Here is an 18,103-nt window from a genome sequence, read left to right as displayed (position 1 = left end):
CCAAGTGAGCCGCAACGAGCCGATGCGTGCCGATCTGAAGCCGGGAACCTGGAACCTCTTCTGGGTCTCCCATGCGGGTGCAGGGTCCCAATGCATTGGGCCGTCCTCAACTGCTTTCCCAGGCCACAAGGAGGGAGCTGGATGGGAAGTGGAGCTGCCGAGATTAGAACCAGTGCCCATATGGGATCCCGGGGCTTTCAAGGCGAGGACTTTAGCCACTAGGCCACGCCGCCGAGCCTGTTATTATTGAATATTTTAAACCCAGTAATATAAAGAAAGTTGTTGTTTTAAAATTTTACATAACCAACTAATAAATTGAAAAATGTGTTTTAGATGTAATTGATGATAAAATTGTATGTTAAATAACATAATATATAAAAATTAATGTAGGCAATGAAGAACCACACAAAACCACTATATTTATTTTTGCTGACGTTGATCTCTTTTTTATACCCATTAATTTTTTTGATAAGTCTGACCATTTTTATTAGATTAGATTCTGTCCCTGTAGGTTCCATAAAAGTAGGGAGACATTTGTTGTCTTTAGCAGATAATGTGGTTGGCACATAGGGCCAGTCCTCAGTTAAAAATTAAATAAATGAACTTGTACTTTCATACCTTTATGCTGTATCTGTTTTCTGGAGTGGAATAGGTACATTAAGATATATTAATTTGCTTTTCCATGTCTTTCATGTGAGAATTCTTTAAATATTTAATAGCTAAGAAAGTATGCCTTAGTCTCATCAGTTAAATGTTAGGGATTTAGGACCCAGTGCTGTAGCCTAGCGGCTAAAGTCCTCACCTTGCATGTACCAGGATCCCATATGGGCGTTAGTCCTAATCCTGGTGGCCCTGCTTTCCATCCAGCTTCCTGCTTGTGGCCTGGGAAGGCAGTTGAGGATGGGCCAAAGCCTTGGGATGCTGCACCTGCGTGGGAGGCCCAGAAGAGGCTCCTGGCTTCGGATCAGCGCAGCTCCAGCCTTTGTGGCCGCTTGAGGAGTGAGAAGTGGACAGAAGATCTTCCTCTCTGTCCTCCTCTCTGAATATCTGACTTTCACAACAAAAATAAAATAAATCGTTTAAAAATATTCTAGGAATTTAGTGAGCTTGTTTACTCTGGTATGTTACCCCGCAATACATTACCCGTTTTTAACTTTTTCATTTGTAAAGTCACACTTGTGTATGATTCAGTCTAATGTCTCAAATTTAGATCCTTTTAAAGCAGTTGAATGAAATACCTAAAAAGGGAGGGCCAAAGTTGGATTATAATGACATATTTGAAAAAAAATTTATAACTTAAACATGCTGTAGGTTGATAAATTTGTTGCAGTATCAGTCATAATGGCTATACTCTTAATGATCCGTGGCATGCTCCTACTGGGCTATTTTCCTTTTAAGTACCCAACACCAAAACTGGCCCATATTATTTCCCACATCACCTACGTATTTCACAGACTCCCTTCTGCCAGGACATGGGCGTATGACCTAGATTCGATACGTACCTTGAGTCAGAAGCTAGTCACTTGAACAGCAGAGTGAAAGAACTGTGCAAACCTTATCTTTTGGGGTAAATTGTACACCAGTGGTGGTTGCTATTATCCAAACCAGCTCTTTTGGTTTAGAAGTGTCAGTTATTGCACCTCGTGATGGGGTGCTGTGCTCCTGGTTGGACGGTGCCAGAATGTTGGGCATCTCCGTAGGTTCGTAGCCTTCCAGCCTGGTGCTTTGGCTCTTCTATGTCTTATGTACATTCTTTCTCTGCTCAGCTCAGCCAAAATTGCCATCTGTTACTTGCAACTAAGAACTGGGGTTTTTCTTGGCCTTTACTGGCATATCGCCCAAATTTCTTTATTATCTTAGATAAGTGAAGAAAAGCTAATTGGATGCAGTGACCAGCAGGGAAGAGTTTTTAGGACACGATCCAAGTTTGCAAAACATTATTGAAATGTCACGTTTAACACTTATTTGCATTAAGTAAATGCTGATTTTTTTTTTAAATGGCCAGCTGTTTGGCCTAGTAGTAAAAAAAAAACAAAAAAAAAACAACACTGGTGAATGAAGATGCCCAAATTCTATATTGGCGTACTTGAGTTTGGTTCTTGGTCCTGCACCTGACTGTAGCTTCCTGTTGATGCTAAGAAGCAGTGCTGATGGTTCAACTAATTGGGTTCTTGCCACTCATGTAGGAGACCTGGATTATGCCCCCTGCTCCTCTCTTTTTTTTACCTGGCCCGGTCCTGGCTGTTGTGGGCATCTGGGAAGTGAAGCAGTGAGTGGGAGCTCTGTCTGTCTCCCTCTCTTTAGACAGTGAAAAAAAAAATTACATGACAAGAGCTTGGGATTGATAGGCTAAAATTTGAGCTGTTAGTTAAGAGTTTCTCTTCTTGGGTTTTTATGTCTCTTGTTCTTTGCCCAGTGCCTTCCAGGCAGTGGCAATCAAATTCATAGGAGAACAGAAATACAGAAGCAAAAGTAGAGACAAGGTTGTGTAGTTTTGACATCTAGTTGTGTCTGATGCTGGTAGAGTTTCAGGGTTTCTTTCTTTTTTCTTTTTCCTGGGTTTCTTAAGTCTCGTTTTTGCTGGGCAACTTATGAGGTACAGACATTTACTTTTTGCCATTCTAGAGGCTGGAAAGATTAAAGCTGTGGATGGTTTATACACAGCAGACATTTGATCTGAATTTACAGTGGGGGCTACTAGAGACTAGGAGGGTGAGAGGAGGGAAGAAAGAGGAGGTTTGATAATGGGTACACTGTTAAGGACATTGTTAAAGCGAAGTAATTGGATCTAGTGTTGGTAGTTCACAATAATGTGTTTAAATACTGAAAAAAGAACAGGAAGAGAGGAGCTCAGAGGTTCCCAACATCATGGAAAGATAAAAAAAAAAGGAAATGTTTATTGTCTGATTTCATTAATTTACACAGTATATTTGTGTTGAAATGTTACACAGTATCTGATAAAAAGTTCAATGATCCATGTTAATAAAAAATTTAAAAAGTAAAATCAGTGAAAAATTACATAAAGAAGAGAAATTTACTTTTCACAATTGGAGGCTGGGAAGCTTAAGATAAAAGTGCTACTGTCTGGTAAGGGCTTTGTTACTGTGCCTTCAGGTGGTGTAAGGAAGAATGGCAAGTAAGGGACAAGCTCCGTGTTCTTGCCTGGCAGAAGAGAGTGAATACATGTTTGCAAGTCCTTTTTATGGTGGCATTAATCCATTCATGAGGCCAGAGTCCTCATCATATAAACACCTGCTGTTAAACCCGAGTGGGCAGTGGCCAGGGGCCCTCGCCCCTGGACGAACGGAGCCCTCCAGCAGACGCGAGACAGGAGACCAAGAGATGCAATCACACATGAGGCAAGGTTTATTTCACACGGGCTCGTGGACGCTCCCGCCCGTTCTAGCAGGGAGCCGCGCTGAGCGGCACAAGCTGGGACTTTTTATAGGATATGGGAAGCAGGAAGCGGGGTTACAGAAGCAGATGCATAGTTACAGGGATCCCATTGGCACATTTAAATTGCACAAGGCTATGATTGGTACAGGAGCTGCCCCTGCTGAAAGCAGTCTTCAAGAATGGTTCAGTGTCTGAGAAATGGAAACTTATCTCTCTTTTGTAAAATAGAAACTTGGGAAACTGAAACTTACTGTTCCAAGCTCTTGGAAAGCACCCAACGGCTCCTAGCTCTCTATCTTGCAAGGTCTTCTGCTGCTCCTTATCTCACAAGGTCTTCTGCCTGCAGGCATCCTATTGACCCTTTTTCTGCTGGAGCGAAATTTGGGCTCTACACTGCCACTCCCATCCTCATCATGAGGCCACACCTCCCAACACTATTGCTCTGGGGATTCCTTCCAATCCATGAGTTTGTGGGACAAATTCAGTTTATGACCCTGATGGGAATTAGAGGCCAAGTAAGAGGTGGCTTGTCTCCGTTATCTTGTCAACTAAAGAAATCCAGTTGAGTTGGCTAGCAAGAGTGCTTTATTCCTGAGGTGTTGCAGATTTCCCTGTGCTCCTAGAATGTCAGTGAATGTGAAAGGAGGGACTTTAGGTTTTGTACTGAATGACCCCACCATGTTATGACCTGTTCCACTCGTATCTAGGATATTCTGATGCTTCTGTGTGCCCAAGGGCAGCAAAAGGGTCTTCACATTTGGGCTCCTGATTGTCATGCTGTGTTGTGGTGAATGATAGAATGAAATCATGGAGTATTTGAGAGGCCACGTAAGTTGCAGAGAGTCAGTATATATGGGAACAAGAAAGGATCCAGCGGTGGGTGCATGTGCCTCTCCCTGCTCTGTGCCCTCTGGGCCAGGCCAGCATGTGGGCCATTCAAGACGGACACTACCGCCAGCACTTGCAGTTATGTCACTACTAAATAAAACGCGTCAGTTTATTTTTTCTTTGTATTGGCATCTCAATATTGAAACTCTGCTGTTCTCCATGAATTATATTCATGCCATTTAAAAATTTTTTGGGTGGATCTGTCATTGCAGTTAAACCTTTGGTTTTCTTAGAATAATATGATATCGTTGTTTTGTTGACACAACATCTATTTCATTTTATGTTCCCATTTGAAAAAAAGTGCAAATCTTACACTGTGTAAGAAATTTGCAAGCAGGATGGAGACACTGGTTTTTGTTTTAATCCAGATATTTATCGCTGTAATTATGTGCATCATTAGTAATCTCCAGAGCTGTTGGTTACAACTGAAGTATGCTTTTGACTTCAGTCCTGTGTTAAAGCCATCTTTAATTTTGAGGGCTCAACCCCAGGATTGTAAAGTGGAATAGGGTCAGAATAGAAGTTAGGTTGCCTTGACACCAGTTCCTCCTTTGTTGCTAATATCAGGACTGTGACCCTAAGCATTAACCTGTTGTTTTTCAGGTCTTTTTTCCTCTTTCAGATGGACTTAAAACTACTGGCTCCGCCTGTTTTTGGATAAAAAGATTAAATGTAAAGTTGTTTACCAATGGTTTTTAAACAGTGTGACTTTTTCATATTGTGCAACAAATAATTTAACTTTCCACTTATGCATTCTAGTGTACTCCCTGTGTAATTATAGCAATGCTATGTTGCTATTACATTGCCAGTTTATTATTTTGCTTTTTAAATTTTTTTCTAAATTATGACTTTAGGAGTCATTATCACAGCTCACTATACAGATAAATATGACATTGCTAGTTTTCCCTGCCTCTGACCAACCTCTACCCCATTTCAAGGAATTCTTCACTATTTTTCTAGGCAGTGAAATTCTAAATACAAATGATTTTATTTCCCTTTGAATGTGTAGTCATAAGTTACTTATTTATAGCAACCATATAACTTTTCTTTTTGTCTCTTAGGATTTATTTGTTTGAAAGGCAGAGCATCAGAAAGGAGAGGCAGAGGGAGAGGCAGAGAGAAAGAGGGGAGGAGAGAAGAGAGGAGAGGGAGAAAGACCTTTCATCCACTGATCATTCCCAGATTGCTACAATAGCTGGCCCTGGGCCAGGCCAAACCCAGGATCCAGGATCTTTTCCAAGCTTCCCATGATAGATAGCAGGGACCCAAACACTTAGACCATCTTCTGCTCTTTTCTCAGGCCATTGGCAGGGAGGTGGATGGGAAACGGAAGCTGCTGGAACACAAATCAGTGCCTATGTGGGATGCTGCTGTTCCAGGCAGTGGCTTTATCCACTATGCCACAATGCCAGCTCCACATCTCCTCTTTCTGTTGGCTGAATAGGTCTATAAATATAGCTGTACAATGCCATAATAAACAGTAGAATGTTAATCTTGTAACTGTTATACTACTGTAATAATATGGGGAAATGGTAGGAGGGGAACATGGAGAGGAGGAAAGGAGAGGGACTCCCTATATGTACAAAAATATATCATGGAAAACAATAAAAATAATGAAAAAAGCTGTAATTAATCCTTTTCATTAGCTGTGTGATAGTCCTTAGCATGTTACATACTAATTAATCTATTTCTGTTGAAGATTTTTAACTTATTTTTCTTACTATTTTGTTTTATATTTTATGTTAACTCAGACAGTACTTTAGTAAATATCTTCTACATAACATTTTATGTGCCAGTCCTTTTATTCTATGTATTTTTCTTTTAATTGGATTATATGGTTCCAATGCTTGTGTGGTTTAAATGCTAATAGCTACTGGTCAGATTACTTTGCATTTTGGTTGTGGTTGCTCTCTGTTTTCAGGTACTCCAGCTGTATATACTTTGAGCAACTTGCAATTGTCCTTTTGTTCCCTGAAGTTCTGTTTTTTTTTTTTTTCCTTTCCTTTCTTTGTCCGCTTTTTTATTTGTTGATAGTTCCTATTGCTATGTTTTCATGTATACTAATCTTTTGTTTTGCAATGTCTAATTCATATTTTAATTTCTATCTAGTTATTTTTATCAGACATTGCAGTTTTCATCTCTGGAAGTTTCATTTTGGTCTGTTCTTTAGCTTAGATATCTCTACTTTGTAAAAATAAGGAATTGTAATTCTTTTAAGGATTTATTTATCGTTATTGGGAAGGCAGTTTTACAGAAAAAAAAAAAATCTTTTGTCTGCTGGTTCATTCCCCAAATGGCTGCAATGACCAGAGCTGAGCCGATCTGAAGGCAGGAGGTGGGAGGCGGGAGGCGGGAGGCAGGAGGCAGGAGCTTCTTCTGGGTTTGCCATGTGGGTACAGGGTCCTTCTCTTGGTCACTTTTTAACTAACTGGCTTATCTCCTTATTATGGATCATATCATTCTGCTTTTTTGTATGTCTGGTAATTTTTGATTAAATGCCAGATGTTGAAATATTTAACTTGTTGGACTGTAGCTGGTTTTATATTTGTGTAAATATCTTGGATGTTGTTTTGGGATATAATTTGTACTTGAAAACTGTTCCCCCCACTTCACCCACCTGCCACTCCTTTGGATCTTTCTTCTAAGCTCTGTTAGGTGTCGTGAGAGCAGTGCTAGTCCTGAGCTCATTATTCCTCAGTACTGAGCGAGACTGTTTCTGCAGTGTCGCATGAATCTTGAGGTTTTTTTCAGGATACATTTTTAACTTGAAATAACACTGGGTACTTTTCTTATTTATTTATTTATTTATTATTTATTTATTTTTTTCATTAATTACATTGTATTATGTAACACAGTTTCATAGGTACTTGGATTCTCCCCACCCCTCCCCAAACCCTCCCACCATGGTGGATTCCTCCACCTTGTTGCATAACCACAGTTCAAGTTCAGTTGAGATTCCCCCATTGCAAGCATATACCAAACATAGAGTCCAGCATCTTATTGTCCAGTCAAGTTCAATGGCTTCTTAGGTATACCCTCTCTGGTAACACTGGGTACTTTTCAATCCTTTTCAGTGTTTCCCAGTCACGTCACTTCTGGTTGTTTCCTCACATGCAGTGATTAGAATTCAATTACTGATTCTGCCAGAGATAGAGAATGTTTTTGTCTGCCAAATATTATTTGAATATTTGTAATATTGCTTAGGAGACAAAGTTATCGATTATCAGCCTACTACAGATTTACTGAATTTTGAGTCCTACATGCAATTGCCTTGATGGGGCAGACCAAATGATTTTATAGGCCTTGTAAGGCCCATGGGCTGCACGTTCTGCACCCTTGATAGGGGACCTTTTCCAGATCTGTGGAATTTTCTCTAGGTTCAGGTCTCACTTCTTAGGTGTTTTGTCCTATTAGCTCTGGTTACCTTGGTCTCTCACTTTTAGTTCTTTCCTCAAGGTGGTGCTTGAGCTCCATCTGGGTTTGCCCCTCCTGATGCAGGGGCTTGGATGCTCATGGGTGTAAGCTGGGACAAGCAGAGGGCTCCCCTCGCTTGCTTCCTGTTTCTTAGTGAGTGTTGTTATTACTGCAGTTGGCTCAGAAGTGCACATTTTAGATATGGAGCAGTACAGCAAAGCTACTCCCTTTTATTCATGTGGGAACCACTGGAATATTTGGTGTAAATCAGCATCTTATTAACCTAATGATTCTTTGCTAGATGCTTTCTTTTCATTTATTTTGAAGATTTATTTATTTTTCTTTGAGAGGCAGATTCACAGAAAGAAGGAGAGACAGAAAGGTCTTCCACTGGCTGGTTCACTGCCCAAGTGACCACAATGGCTGGAGCTAAGCTGATCTGAAGCCAGGAGGCAGGAGCTTCTTCCAGGTCTCCCAGGTTGATGCAGGGTCCACAGGCTTGCTTTCCCAGGCTACAAGCAGGGAGCTGGGTGGGAAGTGGAGCAGCCTGCACAAGCAGCAGTGCCCATATGGAATCACAGTGCATGCAAGGTGAGGATTTAGCCACTGTGCCATCCCACTGGGCCCAGATGCTCCCTGTTAAAGTGATCACTTTTTGTGATTCATCATATGTTGGAAATCACTGGAGGTTTAATTGTCATATAATATTTGTTACTATACACACTGTAGTTTTTTATTTTTAGAAGCCAATATCTAGGTGCTGGTAATATGCGTTCGATTAAGCCACTGCATGCAACACTGGCATCTCGTACTGGGGCACTAATTTGCATTTTGGTAGCTCTGCTTCTGATCCAGGGCACTGCTAATGTGCCTGGGGAAGCAGGGATGATGTTGTAAGTACGTGGGCCTCTGCCCAACGCATGGAGGAATGCAGTTCTGAGCTTTTGGCTTCACGTTTCTCTTGGGGGCATTTGGGGAGTGAGCCAGTAGATGGAAGATCTCTCTCTCTCTCTCTCTCTCTCTCTCTCTCTCTCTGTTTCTATCACTGTGTCTTTAAAATAAGTAAGTAAACCTTAGGAAAGAAGTAAAAAAAGCAAATGAATCTTCATTGTATAATAGTTATTTTTTAAATTGTCATTATCTAAGACAACTATGTGTTGTAGTAACAACTTTGTATTTCTTTTCTTTTATTCAGAGACTGCAAAAAGAACATTTCATGAAAAAGGTGTCAAGGTGGGAGATGACCGAAGTTTCAAGCCTCACTTGACCTTTATGAAGTTGTCAAAGTCACCATGGCTGCGTAAGAATGTGAGTGTACTACCTGTGATACCAGAATAGGTGTGCGTGGTTGGGGTAAGAATGTCATTTCACTGTATGTTTTGATGTCCTAGCACTGTTTCCCTGAGGGTTCCTAATGAATTTGCAATTCCTAGGGATGCTGAGGAGGCTCCAGGGCCTTCACAACAGGACAGATACATGCCTCCTTTTCCCCTTTGGTTGTTAGTTGCCTATTCTGACCACCCTTCACTAGTACCTAGTGTCTTGTCAGATCCGCTTCACCCCTCAAGTGGCCTGCAGGAGGCAGTGTCGGAGTCCAGTGTGCTGTTGATTTGGCTTCTGGTTGTCTATCCTGCTAGTCATTGCTTCCTCTACTGCCTGTATGCACAGTGCTGCTCCCTGCACCTGGGAATCTCCAAGGTGGGAAAATCTTTTAATCACTTCTCCTCTCTGAATAGCTCCTTCAGGGTTTTCAGAGGACTACCCTGTGCTTCTATGAGTTGTCTGCATTGAGGACTGGAGCAAGTGTACCAGGGGCCAAACAAGGGGATGACTGAGGGATCCTACCTTCTGATGTACTTAAAAGTACTCTTAGAGAGTCGACAGGCAGGCTGAGGAATCTGTATTTTGACTTTCCCTATCTCCAGGTGACTGTTTGCTTTTCCTGGGCTCTCCTTCCTCCTTCACAGATTAGAGTCACTTTTAGCTTTTTCCTGGATTCATGAGTGTTTCTCCTGGAAGCCTAAGGGCATCTATTTTTGTTATGCCACATTGCAGCCTTAGGGGTTGTCTAATCACACTGATGGTGTGCTCCTCCCAACCCGAATTTGGGAATGGGTATGCAGATTCCTCTTCTCTCCCTGCTCTCCATGGTCCTCTGCTGTGCTTAAGGCTGGTTAATAGCATAGTGTAGTTCTAATGCCTCTATCTTCAGAAAGTCTGCTTGGCTTTAAAAATGTGTGTTTCACATCCATGATTATGAGTTTTCAACCAAACTATTTGTTAAAAATTTCCTAAAAAATGAATTTTGCATGGTTGTTTCTTTTTTTTTTTAAAGAACTGTGGCAAATACTTTGTGTAAGTAATAGATTTTGATATCTGGAATGATAACAGTTGATCTAATCTGTAGACTCAAATTTACCTCTCTGCTCGTTATCTTTCTTGTTTTGCTTTCAAATGGATTGTCTTCTTCCAAGTGGTTTCAAACTTAATCACAGAATGACAAATCAGTGGTGCAGGTAATATTCCCACTTCAAAATGTTTCTGTGTCTTTATAATATTAACATTGACATGGCAGTACCCAAGTGTATATGTCATAAAATTGTTGAAGTTGGAATTTCATTTCACCTTTTTCAGATTGCACTTAACTGATACCTTGGTGGCTAGGTTCACAGAATTGACTCCATTACTCTATAGGAGAGGGATATGAGGCAGAGAATAATTAAGTGGTTTAAATGAGTTTACTTTTTTGTTGGTTTCTGCTGTGGCCAGCATGGCTTGAACAAGGTTGAGCAGGAAGTGACGTACAATTAGAAAAGAGAGACAAGGTAGTATTAGAAGTAGGGAGGGGTTGGAGGTGGATGGGGTCATGGTGGTTGAAAGGATTCCTCCTTGCCAAGCAGAGAGGATTGCCAACTGAGTGCCACCCAGCAGCTTTTATTCTCAGTGGAAGTGTTGTCAGCACTCATACTGATGTGTCTTCAGGGCCGTCAAGGGATTGCTGAGGCATAGGAGGGAGGAGAAAGATACAATCTGCCTCTGGGTATGCCAGCTCTTTGAACTTGCAATCTTGAGACTGTCCACCTCTCTGCGCCTTGACTTATGTGGCATGACCTTGGGCTTGGCTTTGCTAACCGTGGGCTTTGTCATGTGACATTGCTATGGAAAACTTCCATTCTAAGACTTCCAGTTCACATCTTTCTTATTCCATGCCATGATGCATAAATGTCTTGTCTCTGAATCTGAGAATCTGTCTATGTTAGTCTTAAGTTCCCCCCTTCCACTTTCCAACTCCAATTCCCCAAAAATGATTTCTATCTTTAAGGAGTTCTCTCTTCCCAATTATGCTTATTTGGCAGTGTTTACTGAGTTCCTACCATGTGCCAGACACACAGGATTTTGGGTCATAGAATAATGATAAGATAGAAACTACCCTTGCTTGAATCATGTATACAATCTAAATCAGTTTCCTTTTTATTTATATGATGATGATTACTCATTTGATAATAAGTTACAATATTACTGCCTTTCAGAAAGCCAAATAATATTTGCTTTTTCATTTATGGACTGATTCTGTTCTAGGCCTTAAGTTCTGATTTGGAAGTAACCTACAACTGGGTACTTCTGGAAGCTGCAGATTTCCATTCTCTTCCACAGAGAATGAGGGTAGACCTGGGTAGGACCTTGGCCTTTGATTTTAAACATGTGCCCTTAGATCCTGCTGTGGATGATTGCATCAGTTTCTTTATGCAGCAGATTTACTGCAGAAGTCAGAACCAGTTTGAGAAAGAAACATGCTCATACATACATACACATAGGTTTCATGTTTTACTTTCTTGCAACTTGTGATTTGCAATATAAATGGCTTGAAATACATGACTCCTCACTCTATGACTCTGCAATCTCTTTGCAACTTTTGCACACATTTTTGACTGATTTCTTCTCAGGTTTAGTTCTCTTAATATTTTATAATAAGATTCATTGATATGATTTGGGCCCTAGCTGCTGCCAGACCTCATGCACTCTGGGGGTTGGGGTGCATGCCCAGGGAAGGGAATTTGGGACAAATCAGATTAGGAGTCACTGAAGGCTTGGTTGGCATGTATGGAATGACTTCTAAGGGATTCCGTGGTCACTGCACCTGCAGGTAATGGGGGTAGGTCAGGATCCAGAGGGCCTACCTGGATCAGGCCAAGCTACTGCCCAAGTGCATGAGAGCCAGGGTAGGGAACCGACTGAGCCAAGCTAGGCTGCAACACCAGCTGGTGCTGAAAGCTATGTTGAGGGTGAGTCTGGAGGAGGTTCTTTGGAGTTGCCTGACTAGGCCACAGCATGTGTCAGCAAGTGCCAGAGCTGGGGGACGCCTGAGCCAAGCCAGGCCACAGCACCTGTCAGTGTATGTGAGAGCCAAGGTGGGGCAGGCCAGCCCAGGCTGCAGTGTGCACCAGCATATGTGAAAACTGGGGCAGGGGACTAGGCCACAGCACTTGCCAATGATAGCTGGAATTGGGAATGGGATGGACCGGGCTAGGCTAGGCTGCAGTACTTGCTGTTGAATGTTGGAGCAAGGGTTTGGGCCATGCTGGGCTGGGCTACAGCATCCTCTAGCACGCTCCAAAACCAGGGTTAGGGGTGGGCCTAGTAGGGGATCTTTGGGGACATCCCTACCAGAATGTAGCACCTGTTGGTGTGCATGAGAGCATAAGCCGGGGTGGGCCAGGCCAGGCAAAGTCACAGAATATGCTATCACACATGAGAGCTGGGGTGGAAGACTAGGCTGCAGCACCCACTAGTGAAAACTGGGACTGGGGGTGGCCTGGGAATGGCTATGCCACAGCACCAGCCAGTGAAAGTTTGTCTTGTGCATGGGTCACTTTAGCTGGGCAGTAGCATCACCAGTGTGTTTTGGTGCTGGGGATAGACCACACCAGGTTAGGCTGCAGCATCAGCTCGCATGTGTGACACTGGGGCTGTGGGTGGGCCTGGTATGATTTTTCTGGGGACACCTCTGTAAGATTGCTGCACCCACTGATGTGCATGAGAGCTGGGACTAGGGACAGGTTGCTGGCATACAAAAGAGCTAGGTCTTGGGGTGGGCTGGTCTGGGCTGTCTCCTTCCACTGTATTTGAAAGGGAGAGAAAGAGAGAGATGAACTTCCCATATGTCCATAATAGCTAGGGTTGGAAAGGCTGAAGCTAGAAGTCCTGAACTCAATCTGGAACTTCTATGTAGGTGGCAATGATCCAGTTACTCATGCCATCATGTGCCTATGAGGGTGCACATTAGCAGGAGGTAGAGGATCAAAATCTTGATCCAGACACTCCAATACAAGGTGTAGGCACCCCAAGTGGCATCTTAACTGGTTCTCCCAATGCCTGCTCAGTTTTCATTTTTTATTTCTTTTTTCTTTTTTTATTTTCATGATCTTTACATAGTTGATTAGGGCTCATAGGGTCAAGGGCTACAGGGAAATGGGTAAGACAATTGTTTCCACATTCTCTTTTTTCCTTCCTATATCTGGGGAAAGGGAAGAGATAAAGGGAGAAGCCATACCACCCTCCCAACCATCCCAGGGTCCCTGATGTGAGGCATGCTCTGAGGGCACTGCTCAAGTGGTTTCGATAGTTCCACTGTTCTGAACTGCTGCCAATCTCACCATTCCAAGCATGATGAAATCTCTTCAGAGTCCACTGGCTGACATAGTTCACTTTAGTGTCTCCACTTGCCCAGATTTTCACTGCTAACACTTGGCTGGGCTAGTTTATTTGATTTGTTCTGTTCTCCATCCTCTGTTGTGGTACCAGGTATCCTCTGCAGGTTCCAGTGTACTGCCATATCTTCCATGTGCACCTGGATATGCTGTCCACTGCTCTGTCTAAGCCATTGAGAAGGCCCAGCTCTGACACATGCACTCCACGGTTGGACCATGAAACCTACACTTCTCTTCATGGTTGGGGTTCTGAGTTCAGCAGTTTGATTGGGGGGATCCCCAAAGAAACTTTATCTGAGGTGATCCCAGACCAGATTCTTGGGTGTGCTTGCTAATACAGAGCCTAGCACAGACCATCACCCAGTTAGCCTATGTATGCGCTGGTGGTTGCAATTGCTGGATCAGTTCTGCCTCCAGCCCTGTCTTCTACACAAACCAGCGGATGTTGGAACCCAACTCGATCCTGCCCTTTATACACTCGACCCTCATGCAAGCCAGTGGGAGCTGCAGCCTAGTCGGAGCGACCCGCAATAATGCCCACCAGGCCTACCCCCTGCACTGGTTCCCATGCTTGCCAGTATGTACAGCAGACTGGCTCAGTGGGTGCTGGGGTCTAGCGCAGTGCAGTGTACTTATCCCCAGTGCACACTTGTACCAAGGGACAGTGCAATCATGTCCAGACCAGAACATGGCTCCCATTCCAGCACTTAGTAGTGGGAATCACAACCTGGACAGGACATCTCCTTAGCTTCCCAACCAGGTCTTTTTCCAGCTATAGATGTTGCACGTGGCAGTGGTTGCTATGACCCAGTTTGGCATAGTCCCTCACCTGTTATGACCTTTGTCTTTGGTTGCTGTAATCTGGCCTGACCTGGCCTGCCCCCAGTCTCTCCACTCGCTGGTGGGTGAGGGAACATGGCCCTGCTCAGTCCGCTCTCATCCCAGGCTCATGCAAACTGGTAGGTGTGACAGCCTAGCCCAGCTTGACCTGTGCTCCAGTCTGGTTTCTGCTCTTGCTGGTGAGTTAAGGTTTGCTCGGCCCTGCCCAGTCTGCCCCCTCCAAAACCAACTCACATATTAGCCAATAGTTATAGTTACCCTGCCCAGGCTGCCCAACAACCAGGCCTGACTATGTGCTCCCCAGTGGGAGTTATGATCTACTGGGGGAGTTTCTCAGGTTCCCTCACTCTGCCTACTCCCTGACCCAGATCTCACATGTGCCAGCAGGTACTAGGCACTTGCCTGGCATAGCCTGCCCCTCTGTCTTGGCTTTGTCATCCCCTTTTATGAGCTGGAGGATGTTGCGGCCTGACCCGCCTCACGCTCTGTTTTACGATGCACTTGTGGGTGCGCCAGCCTGGACTTGCCCAGCCTATTCTTGGTCCCAGTACCCATGAATGTTGGCGGATTCCCTGGTCACTCCTTGTTCAGCCCATCACCACCCCAACTCTTTTTTTTAATTAATTACATTGTGTTATGTGACAGTTTCATAGGCTCTTGGATTACCCTAACCCCTCTCCGAAACCCTCCCCCCATGGTGGATTCCTCCACATTGTTGCAGTATTACAGTTCAAATTCAGTCAAGATTCTTTCATTGCAAACATATACCAAGCATAGAGTCCAGCATCCTATTGTCCAGATAAATTCAGTGGTTTCTTGGGGAGACCATCTCTGGTCTGAAGGCAGAGCTGGCAGAATATCATCCTGATCAATTAAAAGCCCCAACATACCGTCAACAACAATTTACAACATTATGGAATTAATTTACATGGTATTGAGTAACCAATACGTTAAAAAATGCAAGTTCTTAACCACAACCTGTTACTACTTCATTGACATTTCAATTTTTGCTTGTATGCAGAACCAGCTGCTATACACCTTAAAATGGCTATTGGACACCATTCAGCTGTCTCATGTCTATTTTCATTTTAGTATTTAGCAGTTTATATTGTTGAAGCATAATTTTGCTGAACTTGAAAGATTTTAGGATAGGTTAAACTGGCTTATAAATCTAACAAGGCATTTATCAATTGAGGTGCAGAACAGTTTTAGGAGGGGTGTGCAGAGAAATTTTCAATATCCTAATGAGGAGTAACTAATCTTTGTGTCCTAACTAGTAAGGTATATGTGAATCCACACTGTTTCCTGTCTGGCTCTAAGCTTTCCTTGTTGTTCTCTGTCTATCTATCCTAATTTTTTTGTTTGCTTCTTTTTGGCGGGGGTTGAGGGGCTCCGGAGCGACCCTGATGGTCATTGCAAGAGAGGGTGGGGATCCAAAGTTGTAACTAAGTAAGGACCAGAGAAAGCTCTTCTCTCTAGTCCCAAAGAAGTTTACTGTTCTTCTGTTTCTGCAGACCGCTCAGGGCTCCTGGCTATTGTTCTGATGACCTTGGATCCTGCAAGGAAGGATTTGGACTTGTTCCATTTCATGCACCACCCCAACTCTTAAGCTAACCAGCGGGACTTGTATTTCCATAGGGTTGGTCCTTGCCACAGCCATAGCTTTTGTGTGGGCTGGTATGTGGCAGTCAGCGATGTTCTGTGCTAACAGCCCATCTCAGAACTCCCATGTGGGCTGGTGAATCAGTCTGACCCATACAGATCTTCTAGTCTGTCCCCTCTAAACCACCAGGTCTCAGTCCTCTTGCTTAACTGCAAGTATAGCGACCCTGTTGCTAGGAATCACACAGGATTCATTCCTCACCCACACACACAGTGGCCTTATCCATGGATGTCCCTAGGCAGCAATTACATACCCCCCAGGACCCTAGACTTCACCAGCGGGTGGCCAGTGAGTGGAGCCTGGTGCCACTTGGTGCACTGGCCACCCAAAGCCCGGGACTCACTCACTACTTGTCAGAAGTGGCTATGGCCAGGGCCCCAGGCACTGAGTCCCACCTGGCTCCAGTACCCCCAGCAGCTGCAACACTGCAGGAAGCTCCCACCACCAAAGCTCTGCAGCTGAACTCCCCCAGGTCCCTCCCGCCACAAGGTGGTGAGAGTGAGGTGTAGCCAGGGACCTATCCTAGTTCTGGAGAGGTTCGCTCAAGGCATACTCACCATGAGGGGGGACACCTCTGGGGCCTAGGCAAGCCTAGGGCTCACTTACCGCTTAGCAGCAGTGTCCGTGGCCAGGGCCCCAAGCATTGAGTCCAACTTGGTTCAAGTACCTCCAGCCGCTTCCACGCTGCTGGAAGCTCATGCCACCCAAGCTCTGAGGCTGAACTCCAGTTTTCATTTTTAAATGTCCTAAATATTTTAAATGACCTGAAAAACCCATGCTAACCTAAAAAAGAGACCAGATTAAAATAGGAGCCCTAATCAATTTTTAAAAAATTTTTTTTTTTAATTGGAAAGCCAGATATACACAGAGGAGGAGAGACCCGATGTTTTCACTCCCCAAGTGAGCCGCAACGGGCCGGCGCACGCCGATCCGATGCCGGGAACCAGGAACCTCTTCCAGGTCTCCCACACGGGTGCAGGGTCCCAATGCATTGGGCCGTCCTCGACTGCTTTCCCAGGCCACAAGCAGGGAGCTGGATGGGAAGTGGAGCTGCCGGGATTAGAACCAGCGCCCATATGGGATCCCGGGGCTTTCAAGGCGAGGACTTTAGTTGCTAGGCCACGCCGCCGGGCCCCCTAATCAGTTTTTTAAAAGATTTCTTTTACTTGAAAGTCTGAGTTAGAGAGAGTGGGAGCAGAGACACAGAGAGAGGAATCTTTCATCTGCTGATTCACTTCTCAAATGGCTGGTATGGTCAGAGCTGATTCACACGTAGAGGATTAGCATGCCAACCCACCACACCAGCTCTGCCCTCCTCCATTTTGAAGGTGAAACATCTCATTGTCCACCAAGAGTGGACGGACATCTGGAGCAGAGCATGGATGTTTTCCCCTTGGCCTGATGATGAAGATCTAGTGTGAGGATTTCCTGGTGATGTTCTGTGTCGGTGTAGAAGTCCCTGAGCCTCTGGGCTGCTGTCTCCTGGGAGGCACCAGTTGCAAGTCACAGTATGCATGCCCTAGAAGTGACCAAACACACAATAAGGTTTCAAAAGGTTTGGGTTTTGGATTTTGAAAATGTGGAAACTCTCACATTTCCTGATGTAGAACTCTGTCTGCTACAGCATAGTATCATGGTTCCCTAGTTGGGGAAGTCCAGGATAAGGACAGATTCTGGGGAACATGAAGCTTTTCCTGCCAATTTGTTTTCCTCACACCAATGTTTCATGAAATTTCAGCATGTATATTGCATACAAGAATATTGAAAGGAGTTGTATTTTTAAAGCTATTCTGATGACTACTTTGCTTTATTATCTTTTTCATGAAGTAAGTGGGGCATCAGAAACTGTTACTGAATTGCTGAATATCAGAAATAGTTCCTGAAGTTCAAGTTCTTTGTATAGTTGGCTTAGAATATATCTGTTAGACATGGCTAATCAGCTACTTGTTTTCCTCGTGCTTTTCCTATTGATTCTTTTGGATTTATATTTCTTGTTTGAGTGAGTACATGTACTTGTGTGATTTAAATATTGCAAAAACCTGGCGAGTTAGGAGTGTATGCCAACACTTGGTGGCAGAATAAGACCGGTTTCAAATCACTGCAGACCTACATTCCTCGGGAAGTAACTGGTCGTGCACTGAGAGATTAGAGGTTTCTAAGTGTAAATTTTTCCTGAGCTTCTTAGATATCTTCC

The 18,103-nt window shown here is 43.8% G+C and overlaps 1 protein-coding gene and 1 long non-coding RNA gene across 5 annotated transcripts in view; one reads left to right on the top strand and one right to left on the bottom strand.

Annotated features, from left to right (window-relative positions):
* The window catches only part of LOC131482328 (uncharacterized), a 59,391-nt gene extending 55,991 nt beyond the window's left edge, over window positions 1-3,400 (bottom strand). Inside the window, exon 1 of the long non-coding RNA XR_009246903.1 lies at window positions 3,390-3,400. This is a non-coding gene — a long non-coding RNA (uncharacterized LOC131482328). The remainder of the gene's footprint in view (window positions 1-3,389) is intronic.
* AKAP7 (A-kinase anchoring protein 7) overlaps window positions 1-18,103 on the top strand; it is a 144,835-nt gene that overhangs the window by 46,233 nt on the left and 80,499 nt on the right. For all 4 annotated transcript variants that reach the window (XM_058675208.1, XM_058675292.1, XM_058675245.1 and 1 more), the window contains exon 6: window positions 8,894-9,006. In XM_058675208.1, the coding sequence (XP_058531191.1) occupies window positions 8,894-9,006 (113 nt within the window). The remainder of the gene's footprint in view (window positions 1-8,893; window positions 9,007-18,103) is intronic.

This window comes from Ochotona princeps, chromosome 1 (genome assembly GCF_030435755.1).
Source record: "Ochotona princeps isolate mOchPri1 chromosome 1, mOchPri1.hap1, whole genome shotgun sequence".
Taxonomy (NCBI): Eukaryota; Metazoa; Chordata; class Mammalia; order Lagomorpha; family Ochotonidae; genus Ochotona; species Ochotona princeps.
This window is presented reverse-complemented; position numbering and strand designations above follow the sequence as displayed.